This window comes from Equus przewalskii, chromosome 10 (genome assembly GCF_037783145.1).
Source record: "Equus przewalskii isolate Varuska chromosome 10, EquPr2, whole genome shotgun sequence".
Classification (NCBI taxonomy): Eukaryota; Metazoa; Chordata; class Mammalia; order Perissodactyla; family Equidae; genus Equus; species Equus przewalskii.
The window spans coordinates 20,981,581-20,998,641 of NC_091840.1; the positions used below are offsets into that span (position 1 = coordinate 20,981,581).

General features: G+C 44.2%; 2 protein-coding genes across 5 annotated transcripts; one reads left to right on the forward strand and one right to left on the reverse strand.

The window, feature by feature from the left end:
• Position 1: 1 nt before the first annotated feature.
• KLHL11 (kelch like family member 11) lies at positions 2 to 11,153 on the forward strand. Its single transcript, XM_070561961.1, has 2 exons — positions 2 to 1,545; positions 5,654 to 11,153. Exons 1-2 carry the CDS (start codon positions 1,001 to 1,003, stop codon positions 7,233 to 7,235), a joined length of 2,127 nt encoding a protein of 708 aa, XP_070418062.1. The 5' UTR covers positions 2 to 1,000; the 3' UTR covers positions 7,236 to 11,153.
• Positions 11,154 to 11,317: 164 nt separating this feature from the next.
• On the reverse strand, positions 11,318 to 17,059 carry KLHL10 (kelch like family member 10). Of its 4 annotated transcripts, none has more exons than XM_008519233.2 (5): positions 16,686 to 17,059; positions 13,731 to 14,220; positions 12,405 to 13,022; positions 11,944 to 12,093; positions 11,318 to 11,732 (listed from the first exon to the last, which is right to left on the reverse strand). In XM_008519233.2, the coding sequence occupies exons 1-5, from the start codon at positions 16,877 to 16,879 to the stop codon at positions 11,358 to 11,360; spliced, it is 1,827 nt and encodes a 608-aa protein (XP_008517455.1). In that variant the 5' UTR covers positions 16,880 to 17,059; the 3' UTR covers positions 11,318 to 11,357. The 4 variants fall into 4 exon arrangements, with proteins under 4 accessions (XP_008517455.1, XP_008517456.1, XP_070418063.1 ...); XM_008519234.2 differs by having other exon boundaries at positions 13,800 to 14,220; positions 16,686 to 17,045; XM_070561962.1 differs by having other exon boundaries at positions 16,206 to 17,024.
• Positions 17,060 to 17,061: the final 2 nt, after the last annotated feature.

Genomic DNA, 17,061 nt, shown 5'->3' on the forward strand with positions numbered 1-17,061 from the left:
ACTGCTGTCTCATGTCATCTATATCCTTTCATCTGCATTCCTTTGAACTGTACTTTCTAATAGTTTTACTACATGTAGTTTTTAAAATGTTTATCCACTTCTTAAAAAAAGAAATCAAAACACTATCTTCAAAAAAACAGAAATCATTCTATCTTCTCCCCTAAATTTGCACCTCCCCTTTCCCCGTGAGCAGGAACCAAAGCCCTGCCCACCAGGATGTTCAAACCAAAGGCACCGAAGTCATCTTTCCCTCTACTTCTCTATCTGGGCGCCAAGTCCCTATCTGGTCTGCTAACTCTGCCCCTAGTTCTACCTTGTACCCTTACAGTCCATTTTCCACGCAGCCACCAGTGATATTTTTCAAAACAGATCTAACTGAGCCACTTCCTTGCTCAAAACCCAAAAGTGGATTTAGTCATCTTAACAAGTATATAGGGAACAGTAACTATGCACCAAGCGCTATGCAAAACACTTGACAAACATCATCTCATTTAATCCTCACAGCGATCTTCCAACGCAGATAATATACCCGTTTTCAGAAGATAAATTCGTTCAGAGATGATAAGTAACTTGATCACCCTCATCCTCGTAGCTGGGGCTCGGTCTCAAGTCTTTTTTTTTTCTTTTTAAAATTTTACTCCAAAGCCATTGTAAATCTTTAAAGATCCTATGTTGCCATACAAGACACCAACAATGGGTGATGGCCTAAGGTGGCTTTTGCTTTACCAGGCGACCGCGAAGAGCATGCCACCCACTAAGGGGAAGGAAACAAGCCATCCTTCCACTGACACCTAGCGGGAGGCGTCGGGGGGCGCAATCACAACTGGCCAGCAGTACGACCGAGCCTTTTCCAAGGTGGGCCGGGCGCGGCGGCGCGTGCGCAGACCCGGGGCCGCCGGCTCCGCCCCGCGCCCACTATTTATTCCCAGAATCCCTCTGTGTCGCACCAGAACGGCCGGATCGTTCCGAGGCTGCGGCGCTCGGGCGCGGCGGCGTCAAGATGGCGGCGGCGGCGGTGGCGGCTGCGGCGGCGGCAGCGGCGGCCGCATCTCTGCAGGTTTTGGAGATGGAGAGCATGGAGACGGCCGCCGCCGGCTCGGCGGGGCTGGCTGCCGAAGTCAGAGGCAGCGGCACGGTGGACTTCGGGCCTGGGCCCGGCTTGTCTGCAATGGAGGCGAGCGGGGGCGACCCGGGCCCAGAGGCTGAGGATTTCGAGTGCAGCTCTCACTGCTCGGAGCTGTCGTGGAGGCAGAACGAGCAGCGGCGCCAGGGCCTCTTCTGCGACATTACCTTGTGCTTCGGCGGTGCCGGCGGCCGTGAGTTCCGGGCGCATCGCTCGGTGCTGGCCGCCGCCACTGAGTACTTCACGCCCCTGCTCTCGGGCCAGTTCTCCGAGTCCCGCTCGGGCCGGGTGGAGATGCGCAAGTGGAGCTCCGAGCCCGGGCCTGAACCCGACACGGTGGAAGCCGTGATCGAGTACATGTACACCGGGCGCATCCGCGTCAGCACGGGCAGTGTGCACGAGGTGCTGGAGTTGGCCGACAGGTAGGCGGGGAGCGGGGGCCGCGGCGCCGGGAGGCGGAGATGCGGATGCTCCAGGGAGAGCGCAGAAGGCGGGGAGAGCAGTGCCCACGGGTGGGCTCGAGTGAGCCCTGAAAAACTGCCTTCACTGGAGACTTAACTGAGCGCCCACCGGGTGCTGTGGAGCAGCCGCTGTGCCGCGCATTGAGGACGCCCCCGGGCAGTCCCGCGAAGGCGCCCTGCTCTGAGGGAGCTCAGATCCCAGGTGGAGGGACAAAGACAGTCGAAAAGAAAGCCTGCGTGTAATAAGTGCTGTGTTGACATTGAAACGGGATGGAAAGATAGTGATTGGGTAGAGGAAAGAGGTTTCTGAGGAGATGACATTTAAACCGACCTCTAAACGGCAAGGAAGAACTGGCCGTGCAAAGATAGGGAACGAACATTCCAGGCAGATAGTGCAACGGCCCTCAGGCAGGATTCAGCTTGGCTTAGAGAAGAACTAAAAGAGAAATCCAGTAGGGCGAAGGGGAGAAGGTGTGTGAAATGCGTTGAAATAAGGAGTTGGATTTTACTGGGTGGTGGGAAGCTGGGTAAAGAAATTATCTGACTTAAATATTTTAAAAGATGATTCGGCTACTGTGGAAAATGGATTGTAGGGGGCAGGAATGGATGCTTCAGAGCCTGGTTAGGAGGCGGGTGAATGCCATTTATGGAGATGGGGAGGAGTCTGTTTTGGCAGTATTATGTTATGGCTGTGTCATTTTAACAAACACTTATTGAGTACCTATTATGCATCAGATCAGACACTGGGTTCTAAGGAGCTGGGGATTCACTGGTGAACAAAACAGACCAAAATCCCTTTTCTCATTGTATTTTTGTTGGTAGATGGACAATAAATAAGTGAAATGGGTAGCGTGTTGGATGATTGTTATAGCTATGATGAAAAATAAAGCATGGTGGGGCATATAGAAAGTGCTGGTGGAGAGAAACTTTTTAAAATTGGATGGATAGAGAAGGCCTCATCAAGAAGACATTTTGCAAAGAACTGAAGGAGGCGAGGTAAAGAGTGTTTTGGTCAGGGGACCCTGGTGTAAAGGCCCTGAGGTGGAGCTTGTCTGGATGTTAGAGAATAACAGGAATTCAGTGTGGCTACATCAAAGGGATGCAGGGTGAGGGGAGAAGGAGGGGCCTCAGGGTCGTAATGGGGATGGATCCAGGTGGCATCGGGTCTGGTAGGCCTGAGGAAGGACTTGAGCCCTTGATCTGAAGGAGATGGAAAGGTTTGGGGCAGAGGAATGGTGTAATCGGATTTGAAGAATTGTGCTGTGTTGGAAAAAGGACGGAGCAGTGGGGAAGGGGCTGCAGGGCAGAAGCAGAGACTAGTTTAGGAGATTGTTGCAATGGTCCTGGAGGCTTGGGCTGAGGAGGGAGACGTAAAGGTGATAAGAAGTACTCCAATTCTAGATATATTTTGAAGGTAGAGGAGATGGATTTGCTGTAAGGCATAAGGGAAAAGACTGCTAGTTTTTTGACCCAAGCAGTTAGATGGAGTTGTTACTTACTAAGATGTGGAAAACTGCAGGAAAGCAAGCTTGGGAGGAAGCTTAGGAGTTTGGTTTTGGTCCAGGAGATGTCTGAATAGGCAGTTGGGTATAAGAGCATTGGGAGCTAGAGATGGGGAGGAAATTAACCTAGGGATGGTAATTAAAGCCATGAGATGGATGAAGTTACTTAGGAAGAGAGGGTAGCTCGAGAAGAGCAGGGGCAGGACTGAGCCCTGGGGTTCTCCAGAATGTTAAAGAGGAGACTGATCCCATGGAAGCCTAGAAAGAACGGGTGTCAGGGAGGGCGTCGCCAATCATGTCAACTCTGTCAACCGTAAGTGATCTTTGGATTTGGTGATAATAGAGGTCTTTGATGGCACATTGACAAGAGCCATTTAAGTTATCTTGCTATAAAGAGCATCAGAAAAATGATACACATGGAGATGTTTGGGGAGGACTCAAGCGAGGTCTGTCTTCCTCTCCCCTGCTAAGATTATATAGAGCATGTTTGTGTGCTGGTAAAAAATGAATCGGTGGAAGGGAAATTGATGTTACAGGAGCAGAGGAATATTTGCAGGAGCAAAAGTCCTTGAAGCCAAGAAGGCGATAGAATCCATCTATGTTAAAAATGGAAAACCTGGGGCCAGCCTTGGTGGCCTAGTGGTTAAGGTCGGTGCACCCCGCTTCAGCGGCCGGGGAACCAGGGAACCGAACCCAGGTTTGGTTCCTGGGCCCCGACCTACACCACTCACCAGTGGCCATGCTGTGGTAGCAGCGGCTCACATACAAAAAGAGGAAGATTGGCAACAGATGTTATCTCAGGGCGACTCTTCTTCAACAGCAACAAAATGGACAAGTTGGACGGGGAAGGCAGAGTGTAGGGTACAGCTGCAGGCATGTTGGGTGGTGGGAAGATGAAGTTTCTGCCTGATTGCTTCTGTTTTCTCAAAGCATGAGGCTGGGTCACCTGTAAGAGGGTGGTGTGGGGCCGGGCGGGCGTAGAGCTGAGAGAGGGAGGTTTATTGAATGTAACTGGATGAAGAAGGGTCATTGTGCTTACGCAAGCTGTGCTGGCCTCCATCCTGTGAGCTTGAGTTTTTAGATTTGTCCCTGCTTTATTGGAGAGTTGCAGGCGAGGAGAGGAGAGAACACCCCAGGCAATTTACGTAAAACTCTAACTGCTCTCCATCTGTCAGCTGCCCAGCACTTTTAGGTGTTCTTCTAAGTGCCCTGCAACCATCACATCAAATCTCTCCATCACTTCTGAGGCAGGATCCCTCTCCCTGCCACCCACCTTGCAGGGCACTTACAACGTAAGGAAGTCATAGGGAGCGCCCAGTGCGATGCCCATCACGTGCAAATACCTAGATGTGATAGCTATTGTTTTCATAGAGCAGTGTTTCCAAACACTGTCTAAGGGAATGTGTGTCAGAATTACCTGGAGTGCCTGCCAAAAAGAGGACCTCTGGGTGGGGGTGGGGGCAGCCTGGGAATCCAGTGACTCTGGCACCCACACATGTCTGAGAGCCACTAGAGCTCTTACCACTCCCCCTTTTCTTTGTTTTATCTCTAAGATGCTGTGTTCCCCGAAGAGGGTGAAAGGAACCTGTCTCATTGATCTTTATACACTAAGCACAACAACTATAACAACAAATGGTTACTGAAATGGGAGAGGCCCGCACTGATGAAGTCATCCTTATATTGTTTACGGTTCTCAGTTCTGGGGACTTCTCTTTTTAAAGCAGTGGTCTCTAATTGGCCACCCTGGCCGAATTCTGCCAGAGTTATGGATTTGGCTGAAACTCTTGTGGTGTTTTGTTTTAACTTTAAATGAATTGAGGTCGGCAGACAACTTCTAGTCAGCCACATGCCAAACCCCCTTCTTCTCTCTTTCAACCTGAACTGTCCTGCACATGTTTTTTCTTGTTGTCGTTTTATTTCCTGGCTTCTTCAGATGTGTAAGTTTGCCTTGCCACCCTACTTAAGGGGAACTGACTTAGGCCACAGCCTCCAAGGACCAGCCCTTCCCCCGTCCCCGGCTGCCCAGGGAGAAAGCTGGTGCAGAGGAGGTTAAAGCCTCTGACATAAAGCCCCCACTGCTGCTCCTTCTGACGTTTGAGTCCCCGAGCGTCCCAGGAGCCACAGTTCCTGTGCCATGGAGTCCACGCTTAGTAGAGTCCCTTCGCTGAGAAGAGGCTGGTGCCTGGCATGGGGTTGGGGTAGGACGGCATGGACAAGTTCGGACTGGGATTTGTGAAAATAAAGTATGGGACTGTTGTACTTTAGTAAAGGATATGTTCTGGAAAACCTTAAATAATTAAGAACGCCATTGTGTGTGTGTTATATATATTATGTGTAATATGTGATTATGCATAAACTATATATAAAATAATTTAAAATATCTATAAAGATTTTATATATGCCTTTAAACACACTCAATTTGAGAGCGTTTGCTTTTCTTCAGATGCTGTGCATCGAGTGAGGTAAAGCTTACCATTTCAATTTGTATAATTCAGATGCTCTCAAAATGCACCCACATAAAATATGCACATTTGAAAATTAATCTTTTCTCTTTCTTTTGGTTTTAGGTTCCTATTAATTCGTTTAAAAGAATTTTGTGGAGAATTTCTCAAGAAAAAACTTCACCTGTCTAATTGTGTGGCCATTCACAGCTTAGCTCACATGTATACCCTGAGCCAGCTTGCTCTGAAAGCTGCCGATATGATCCGGAGAAATTTCCACAAAGTAATTCAGGATGAGGAATTTTATACTTTACCTTTCCATCTCATTCGAGACTGGCTGTCAGACTTGGAAATTACGGTTGATTCTGAAGAGGTTCTCTTTGAAACAGTTTTGAAGTGGGTTCAGAGAAATGCTGAAGAGAGAGAGAGATACTTCGAAGAACTTTTTAAATTGCTCAGGTTGTCCCAGATGAAACCTACTTACCTTACTCGGCATGTCAAGCCAGAGAGGCTGGTGGCCAGTAATGAAGTTTGCGTCAAGTTAGTGGCCGATGCAGTGGAGAGGCATGCTCTGAGAGCTGAGAACATACAGTCTGGCACATACCAGCATCCTGCTTCTCACGTCTCCTTATTACCTCGTTATGGGCAAAACATGGACGTGATCATGGTTATTGGAGGGGTGTCAGAAGGAGGGGACTATTTAAGTGAATGTGTGGGATATTTCGTCGATGAGGACAGATGGGTAAACCTGCCCCATATTCATAATCACCTTGATGGACATGCTGTTGCAGTAACAGAATCCTACGTGTATGTTGCTGGATCAATGGAACCAGGATTTGCTAAGACTGTGGAAAAGTATAACCCAAATTTGAATACGTGGGAACATGTTTGTAGTCTGATGACAAGGAAGCATTCTTTTGGGCTAACAGAAGTCAAAGGGAAGCTCTACAGCATTGGAGGACATGGCAACTTTAGTCCTGGCTTTAAGGATGTCACCGTTTATAATCCCGAGATTGATAAATGGCACAACTTGGAATCGGCACCAAAGATTCTTCGAGATGTCAAAGCACTAGCCATTGAAGACCGGTTTGTGTACATTGCTGCCCGAACCCCTGTGGACCGGGACACGGAAGATGGATTAAAGGCTGTAATTACTTGCTATGATACAGAGACTCGACAGTGGCAAGATGTGGAATCTTTGCCACTTATTGACAATTACTGTTTTTTCCAAATGTCTGTGGTCAATTCAAACTTTTATCAGACAGCATCGTGCTGTCCCAAGAGTTATTCTTTAGAAAATGAAGAGGCGGTAAGAAAAATCGCCAGCCAGGTTTCTGATGAGATCCTTGAAAGCTTACCCCCAGAAGTCCTAAGCATTGAAGGAGCAGCTATTTGCTATTACAAAGATGACGTTTTCATTATCGGAGGCTGGAAAAACAGTGATGATATTGACAAACAGTATCGGAAAGAAGCCTACCGATATTGCGCTGAAAGAAAGAGGTGGATGCTTCTGCCTCCCATGCCGCAGCCCCGTTGTAGAGCCACTGCTTGCCACGTGAGAATCCCCTACCGGTACTTGCATGGCACACAGAGATATCCTATGCCTCAGAACTTAATGTGGCAGAAGGACCGGATCAGACAGATGCAAGAAATACATCGGCACGCCCTAAACATGCGACGAGTGCCAAGCTCTCAGATCGAATGCTAGGTTCTCTAATACGCGCAGCTGAAAACAGTTATACGTACCTGTTTCGTGAGGGTGAAGATGCCCAGACTGTTACTTGAAAAAGTATGTTGATAACTTATTTTCTACCTGAACTAATTATTGCCCCATATAAAGGAAATAGAGGTAAAAACTGAAGAATGGGAAACTCAATTCAATATGTGGCAATTTTTGTTACTTGCGGTGTTTTTCTGACTTTGGTTTGTGTGTGTATGCTAGCTAAATAAGATCTTATTAAAGGCAAGTGGAAAAACCAGGTGTAGTTACTTGGCTGTCTTTCTGCCAACAAGTTTTAACTCCTTTGTCTTTAGGGACTTATGTTTTGAACATGCTTTAAGCACCAATTTTATTTGCACATTTACTTTGATATTCCTTTTCATTTTTTCCTGAATGGTTGGTTTTGGCAAGATCAGAATTTATGCACTGAGCCCTCATCCGCAGGAGGTATGTGCAATAGTGAGACTGAAATTTGAAGGAAAAAGCACAATATTTCATCAAGATTTCAGAATGTTTGCATTGATATTTTGTTGTATGTGTTTATCTAGAAATGCTATTTTTATTTCTAGAAGAGATGACTGATGAGAAATTTGTGATTGGCTCATGCATTTTTAAATATTTTCATTTCTTTTGCAACTGTGTGAGAGACTTCAAGCTATCACTCCAAGATGATGTCGCTGGCAAAAGTATTGATCTTTAGCTGATTGAATACAGAGGAAGTTATATATGTGAAATTTGTTTCTCTAAGAAGAAAAGTATTATTAGTGTAGCCTAAGAAATCAAAGGCATTAAAAAATTTAAAAACACTTTTTTCGGGAGTTGCAGGCTTACTTGAGTATAAGTTAATGAGTATAAATAATGCCTATGACAATCGACACTGAATGCCTTCAATTTTAAATTTTGCTCTAATGCGTATTGTATAGAATCATCATTCCTTTCTAAAAGAAACTTTTTTCAAAATGAAAAGGACATAATTTAGAGAAATGTTGCTAAAGAGAAGCCTTCTTACTTCTCAGCCCTGATTGTTACAATGTTTTATCTAGTTGCCCTAGACTTTCTTTGGAATTTTGCCTGAGTCTAGAGTACCAAATTTGGGTGCATAATTATGGCTCTTAAAAATATATTTCTGTAGTTAGTGTTTATTTATTCTTATGCATCCTTCTGATTCTCTTACGTATTCCCAAGCTTTATACACATTAGCATTCAGGTTGACTCTTAGCATTCAGTTAACAGAACAGACTCCTGCTCTAACGGTTTGCAATGTGCGGCCAGTCTATTTTTCTTGTTTCTTTCAGAATGTTTCTACCTTCTTAGACATTCCGGTATGCCATTCTAGAAGTTGAATTCCAAGTGCAGTTATTTTTTTTCCTAGTCCATTATAGTTTACCTTCCTATTAGTTGTGTCAGACATCAAAAAAAAAAAAGCACAACCAGAATTTTTGGCTCTCAATTTGCTGTAAGACTATTAATGTTTAACCCTTGGACTCTATGCTAAGAACTTTCCTGAAATTTCTAACTTAGTATTCCTGACTGGGACAAAGTTTTTCAGTAAAATGTGTTGAAAATCTGCTTTAAAACAATTTAATTTAGCCTGGGGTGGGGGTGGGAAACTGCAAGTTATATTTCTATGTGAGGATATATATCCTACCCCACCTCTACCATTTTCTCAATTTCCATTTGCTTTTAGTTATTTTAATAACAGCCATTGGGTTCTGAGAAGTGCTAATTCTTAGTTGTGAGAGGTTTATGCAAGTAAGACAGAAAAACCCACTGCGTACAGTCCTCGTTTCTCTGTGCAGACTCCCTTTTCTTGGTGGTGGTGATAATTTAGCAGCTCCCTAGGGTACCAGTTTCTCTCCACAAGGGCGTGATGTTAGGTTTCGGGTTGTTTTGTATCTCAGAGTTGTCTTCTGAGACAATCATTACCAATTTATTTGTAGGCTTGTCTTTTTTTCACATCATGTGGCAGAAATTATGACTCATAAGATTTAGGTATAATCTGGTTTTGAAAACTTGATTGAAACTGTTGTTTTTTGACTCAGCAGGCAGCCTAGGCCATGGCTGAAAAGAAGGGGTAAGTCCTTCCTTGCATGATGACGTGTGCAGGTTTTCCTGACTACTGAATTTCTAATTTTCATATTGGAGTTCACATGTGTGATTTCACATCAATAACTTGTGTTTCTGAAATATCCTAACTAACTTGTTAATAAAGAAAGAAACCAGATTTGCTTAAATCTGTTCAAGGCTGACATTCTGAAATTCTGAACTGGAAGTAACTTCCCAGAGTATTTGGAAAGTTTCTGATTATGATAACCAGCCTAAGATGGCTCTTTAGGAAAGAAATTTCCTTTCTGATGACAACTTAGAGATTGTGTTTGGTAATCTAAGCAGTTAAAAATACAGCTTTAAAAAGACAGCTTAATGTGTATTCAAGCAAACCTTTTTGTTGGTTTTGTTTTTGTTTTGTGGAAGGAAAAGAGAGGAATTGATAATACCAAAAAGTAAAATAACTGCACATAACCTTTTGTGAGGCTGCTTATATCTTAGAGTGGATATCCTTTAACTATACCTACCCCACACGGTTTATAGTAAACATCAGTGTCTCTGGAGAATGTCAGTCATGAGCTCACTGTGTAAGTCTCACTTGCGGTGTTTGCATGATTAGTCTTGTGTATCTTGATATCCAACTTTGCTTTTGCTGTGCCAATTCAAAAATATTTTGCTAAAAACATCTCAAAATTCATTGACATCAGTTTTGTTTTGATCACTTTGTGTCGTATAGTATTTCTGGGACCAAAAAATGTAAAAATACTAACTTTTAAAATATAGAACAGAAGTTTGAAGCTGGAAAGATAGTGTTTATGGAACACTTGTGTGCTTTTGTACTTTAAACTCTTCGGGCTGCTGGTAAGGCAGTTTCCAGGGCACACTTTTTCCCCTCTCTGTTTCTTGACTAGTGTAGCATGTTGTATGTTTAAATACTTCATTCTCTGCTTCATAACTCTAATATGAACACTATACTATAGCTAGGTAAGCTAAATTGTATATTTTAGTTACTTGGCCTAATCAAGCATAAATAAAGGGACTTTTTTTGTACTTCCTCAAATTAAGCTTAAATAAAAAGGGTATATTGGCCACCTTTTGTGTCTTTTGAAAGTATACAGAAGTGTGAGGCAAGTTCTCTGCCTACACTAGAAAAGTAGGGTGCTTATAGATGGCTGATTAACTGCAGAATATTTAAGAAACCATTCAGTTTCCTTTTTTGACTGTCAGACGTTTTGGCACAGTTCATCACTCCGGTTTGTGACATTCTTGAGAATAGTCCATTTTTGTTTTCGTTATAATGCTTATATTCTAACATGTTCTGGTGATTGGAAACAAAAGAGCTCACAGTGGAGTGATGCAATACAATAACAATAACATGATGTCGTAGTCATATTGCTTCAAGGAGTTTAACTGGGGAGCGGAATAACTGCTCTCTCGATTATCTTTGTTAGGGCTTTTGTCTTACTCTATATGACCATTACTACGAATGTCGTACTGAAGCACATACAGTAGAGCACTTGTTAACTTAATCCTCCTGCATAACGCACCCGTGAGAAGTAGTGCTTGCTAGATGTCTAAAGATCTTATGATCCACGTACTAGGGCTCGCCGAGTTATCTGTAAGATAAATTATTAGTTGGAGCTGATACCCAGTGAGTTTTTGGCTGGCGTTATCCGAGCCCCCACTCCACTGAAAGTGAAATCTCGACTCTCCTATGAAGTCAGAGGAGATGTAGAATTTAGGACACTTTGAGACATTACATTGTAAAATAGCTTGTTTTGTGTTCCTAAAGCTATCTTGTTCTGTGTTAAAGCTACTACTTGTCTCAGTGTAAGTTTTAAATAAACGTATTTCTTTAGAGCTGGTTTGTACTGTGTGATTTTTCCTTTTTATTTGCACTGTCAGATATAATTGCCTTCTTCCTTTTTACTCCCTCATTCATCCAATCCTTGGCTCCCTTAAGTTGAACATTTTCCAGTACTCTTACAGGTTTAAACACTGCATTTATTTTAAAAAAGAATTAATTCTTATTGCTTAGACTTTTTATTAGCTAAATGAAGAGGCTCATACAGGTAGGGTGCTTGTTGAAGCAGAGTACTTGACTTCATCTCGCAGTGCTAATCCTGTGAAGTTGTCCCGTCTAGCTGCATATTCCCCAACATTGGCCAGCCCTGGTACCACGCAGCAGCTCAGAGCACTGCGGTATATACTCATGTCGTGAGCATCGTACCACTCGTCGGTCTTTTCGTCATAGCACTCAACATTAAAGGTGGTGGTAAAGCCATTAAAGCCACCCACCACAAACAAGAGGTCATCTACCACCTCGATGCCAAAATTGCTACGAGGATTAAACATAGTGGGGATCGTGCGCCAGGTATTAGCCACTGGGCTGTAGGCTTCTGCGCTCCTAAGGCGATTGGCTCCATCAAAGCCGCCTACCTGCAGACGGCAAAGGAAACACGGTTGGCTGTTAGCCATTGCTTCTGTGCACCAGGAGGCCCTCTTCGAGGGGACCAGTGATTTCATACATCCCTTTTCCACTATCTTCTATGGGGAAAAAAGTTTGAACTGCTTCCCAATGGTAGTGTAAACCCATTTGCTGCTGAAAATCTAAGGGTATGGTTTTTGTGGTGGTACAAGATAAACTCACTGCATATACGTGTTCTCCGTAAGCAATTACGCCTATTCCACTCCTCCTGCTCCTCATGGGTGCTATGACTGTCCACTGATTGCTCTCAGTGTTGTACACTTCTGCTGTGAACAGGCATTCGTTTCCGTTAAACCCACCACATATGTAGACCTGTGTGTAAAGAGAGTTCCAAGATTGTTAAAATTGTTACCTCTGTGGAGTAGAAAGAAAGGGTATGTATATAGCGGTGGGGGGACACTTCTGATGCCAGCCTGTACAATCTGAGTTTCTTTGTTCCACGTTGCTTTTTACTAAGTAAAATAAGAAAAGACAGTTACAAAGGGCCGTTTAGTCTTTTCAGGAAGGCGTTAGTACTGCACAGTGAGTACTGCCACTTCTGTTTTCCATCCACCCCAGAAAACGAAGAAGAGCATTATTTCTGGGCATATTTGCTTCCACTGCCCCCACCGCCCCGTTCTTACCTTTCCATAGAGTGTAGTGGCACTGGCATCACTCCTCTGTTCGTGCATGGGGGCAATGAGTGTCCACTGATTGGTCTCTGGCTCGTAACGTTCAGCAGTGTTGAGACGCACGTAGCCATCAAATCCTCCCATGGCATAAATAAAATTGCTGAGGACTGTCACACTGACATAGCAACGTCTGGAGTGCATCGGGGCCACCTGGTGCCAAGTTTTCTTGACTGGGTCAAAACGCTTAACACTATTGAAATAGTCTACGCTATCGAACCCCCCAATGATATAAACGTAGCCTTTCAAATAGGCTGCCCCGTGGTAGGCACGGGGACTCTCTTCCTCACAAGTGACATTCACCCATCTGTCTGCCCGAGCATCATATGCCTCAATGGCATTGGTGGGGCTCCCACCACTCCAGCCACCAATTGCAAATAGGATGGCATAGGGCAGGCGGGGCCTGGTGAGTGGGTTGGTGAAGTCAGAATTAGAGGGTCCATTCATGTTTAGGTCATACATGGCCTTTAGGGCATTAATGATGACTGGCTTGCATTCCTCGCTGTCTTTGACATAGTCATTCATCTTAACATTGTTCATGAAGTACTCAGCATGCATTAGGGCCAGGCGAACCTAAAAAGGAAATACAGAGTCATTCAGATGAAGTTGAGGGCGCCTGGAAAACCCATATCCCAAACCGCCTGTTTTATAGTCTGCCTTTGAATTGTAGTAGGGTTATATTTTGTTTTGTTTTTGAAATTTAAAACTCACAGTTTAAATATTTGTTTTTTGGAGGTGGTATACATTTGGAGGCTGAGAATGAGCTAGATTGAAGGTACCTCGAGTGGTCACAGAGCTAGCCCATCCCTTGGCCATTGGATGTACTATTAGACCAGAAGGAGCTGTGGTAATTGTTCAGTAATTGAGTATCTGTATCTCTCTATGTAAAATAACATGAATTGGCACCAAATGGCTACAATCAAGTGCAATACTCGTGGTTTTGTTTCTAGTCCAACTTCTATCTTGGGTTTAGGGAGACTCACAAAATGGAAAATAGGAAAGAAAGACCTTTAGAATTTTTTTGAAGACCTTGCCCTTTCCTCCCACTACTAGGGAGAATTTTGGTCAAAGGCTGTCACTGGGGTAGAAGGAACTAGCAATGCAAGGGCAAAGAAAACTGCAAAGTTCCAGAGAATAGTAGCAGATGCCTTCTGTGTAAGTATGTGTAAATACAGCCCTGGACTCTCAGACATCTGAATATGGCTCTTAGGACAATCCCTCTGGGATAAATGAATCAAAAGTGAGCGATTAAGCATCCCACAAAAAACAACTAAACTTGACCTTGGGAAGCAAAACTGAAATATGCTGCTTCCTATTTTGGGGGTCATGAGAGATCCATTTTAAAATTGCCTCAAATACAGCATCTTCTTGTTTGACGTTGAGCTCATCTTTCTCAATGATATCCTTAAGTTCAGTGACTGAGAGCTCTAAAAACTCTGCTGAGACTTTCACCATCTCCTCGAAGTTGTGCAATATGAACATGTAGGCCTTCTGCCTCAGCTCGGGGCAGTAGTAGTAGTCTGTGAACTTGCAGATGCCGATACAATTATCCAAACACAGCTCCGACTTGAGGAACTCACAGCACCCCCTGACAATACCCATGATGTTAAACTGGTCTGCAGCAGCCAGCAGCTTCTCCACATTGTCCGGGGTGATAGGGACGGTCCGGGTGTACGCGTATTCAATAATGAGCTTCATCATGTCGGGGGAAATTCCAGGAATGTTGTATACCTTCTTTTCAGTGTTGTTCCAGCCACTTGTAAACAAAGCTCTGGAAAAAAAGAAAGAAACTAGCAGCCACTGCAACATTTCTCTCCAGTTTCCCCTGTTCTTCCCCACCTCTTCTTGAGCAGAGTTTGGACATTTTCCAAGGAGTGCACAACGAGTATGTTGGAAATAAACTGGCGTGGGGAGGGGGAGGGCAGACTGTACTTTATACACTGAGCAAGAGAATCTTTCCAAGAACCTTGACTTCGGTCACTCTCATCATCCTCAGGATAACTAGGTCCTTTTCCCATTTTGTGGATGGAGGGATCGAGATCGAGAGCTGGGAGTAAGACCCAGGTCTCTTCTGTCCCAACACATTGCCCACCAAATTCTACCTTGCTTAAGGAAATTAAACTTGAGCAGTACACTTTTTAAATAAGTATTATTCAGTCAACACCTATCCAGAATCGGATCACTTCTCACCTCTTTTCTTGCTATCTCCTTGGTCCAAGCCACAACCATGTCTTGCCCAGATTATTGGGAGTAACTTCCTAACTGATCTTCCTGCTTCTGCCCTTGACACCTCCAGAGTTTATAGTCTTATCGCAGCCACCTTATGAGTTTGTATTCATCTGTCGCTCAAAACCCTCCACTGACTTCCCTTCTTACAGTAAAATACAGAGTCCTTACCAGGGGCTACAAAAGTCCTCTGAAATCTGGACCAGTAATACCCCTCTGACCATACTTCCTCCCGTCTTCCCCCTTCCCTCTCATTCCATTCCAGCCCCTCCAGGCTTTCTTCCTTGACTACACCAGAGGTGCTTCCATCTTTGGTCCTTTGAACTTGCTGTTCCCTCTCTGCCTGGAAGGCTCCCCCATACTTCCATATTTCTCACTCCCTCATTCCCTTGACGTCTTTGCTCAAATGTCACTTTGTCAGCAAAGTGATAATCCTATTTAAAATTGCCACCCAGTGTTCTCTATCTTCTTTTTTCCCCTAGCACTTATGATATGTATTTTATTTACTTAATGCCTACTCCTCCTACTAGAAGGTAAGCTTCATGAGAACAGGAATTTTTATCTCTTTATTCATTGTTTTATTTCCAGTACCCAGGATAGTGCCTATCACAGAAGAGGCACTCAATAAATAATCTTTGAAAGAATGAGTGACTACAATTCCACAGCTATTTATTGGGCTGCCCTTATGTAGCTAAGTACTTTTCTAGATATTGAACAAGACGGAAGTCCCTACCCTAATATATTTTGCTTCCTTTTTCTAGGAAGTTTAAGGGAATATAGGCTTAGAGATCAAATTCTTCCCTGGAGCAGAGATTTGCACAGACAGCCTCTGGGCCAGATTTGGCCTGTCTCTTGTTTTTGTACTGCCCATGAACTAAGAACATTTTTACATTTTTTAATGGTGGAAAAATCAAAAGATTTTGTTACACCTGGTAGTTATAATAAATTCGCATTTCAGTGTCCATGAATAAATGTATAGGAACGCAGACAAGCCCTTCAGCCTCGTCTACAGCTGCTTTCCCACTACAGAGGCAGAGTGGAGGAGTGGCAGCAGACACAGTATGGCCTGCAAAGCTTAAAATAGTCACTGTCTGGTCTTTTTGTAGACTCTGCTATAGGTCTAGATGAATGAGAATTTTTAGCCACAGGTGGGATGCGTTCATCATATCTTCACTGGAACGGATCATTCAAACATTTTCAGCTCATGAACAAAAATCCCTCTTCCACTTCCTGGGTTACAATGGTTTTGGCCCAAACTCCCTTTTTCATCTGATAAATATTTTCTTGGTTCTTTCTCCTCATCCCCCTTCGCATCCCCTCAGTCCTTGTTAATTTATCACCCCGTTTGAGATGCAGGCATACCTCGGAGATATAGTGGGTTCGGTTCCAGACCACCACAATAAAGCAAATATTGCAATAAAGTGAGACACAAATTTTTGGTTTCCCAATGCATATAAAAGTTATGTTTACACCATACTGTAGTCCGTTAAGTGTGCAATAGCATTATCTCTAAAAAAACAATGTACATACCTTAATTTAAAAATGCTTTATTGTTAAAAATTGCTAACCGTCATCTGAGCCTTCAGCGGGTTGTAATCTTTTTTGCTGGTGGAGGGTCTTGTAAAAATCTCACTATTTGCGAAGCGCAACAAAACGAGGTATGCCTGTAGTCTCTACCGGGATAGGGACATAAGAGGTGGCTGAAGTGGCACTGTCATCTAGGTTTAAGTAGGAAATCCAGTACGGGTGTCCAACCTTCCCAAAGGTTGGTTTGGGTGAGAATCAAAGAAAAAAAGCAGCAGGCCCACCAACAGTTGGTTGAAAACTAGAAAGAAGAGGCTCTGGCCCTAGCTCGGCCTCTTCAGAAGACAAAGGAGCCAAGCGACAGGAGCCAGAGCTTTGACAGTGTCCCTAAACTTAAGATGGTGGGGTGGGAAAGATGAAATGAACCAAAACATCTCAAAATGAGCCAAATTCCCCCTTTGGCTTAGTTCAGCAACCCTGTTATACCTAAAGTAGGAACTGCAGCTACAGAGGATGTTCTTGTGGGCATTGAATTCAAAGCCATTGACCTTGATGACCACGTCGCAGAGCTTGCCCTCTAGCCTAAGCTCGTTGAAGATCTCACAGGTCATTGCACTCATCTTCCTCTCCATGTGAGGCTGGTGGAAACGTGTGGAGGCCGCTGCGCTCTCCATCTCCATGGCACCCTGGGACCAGCGGAGAGAGGCTGCTCTCCTAGGGTGATGGGGGAGGGTTGTGGGGGGGCCCCTTTAGCCAGCTGTCGCTCCTTTTCCCTACTACATCTTTCATATAGGGCCCATCAGGCAGCCCAAGTTCCAGAATCCTGGGCCCGCAGTGAGATCACTCTCGGGATTGTGTTCTC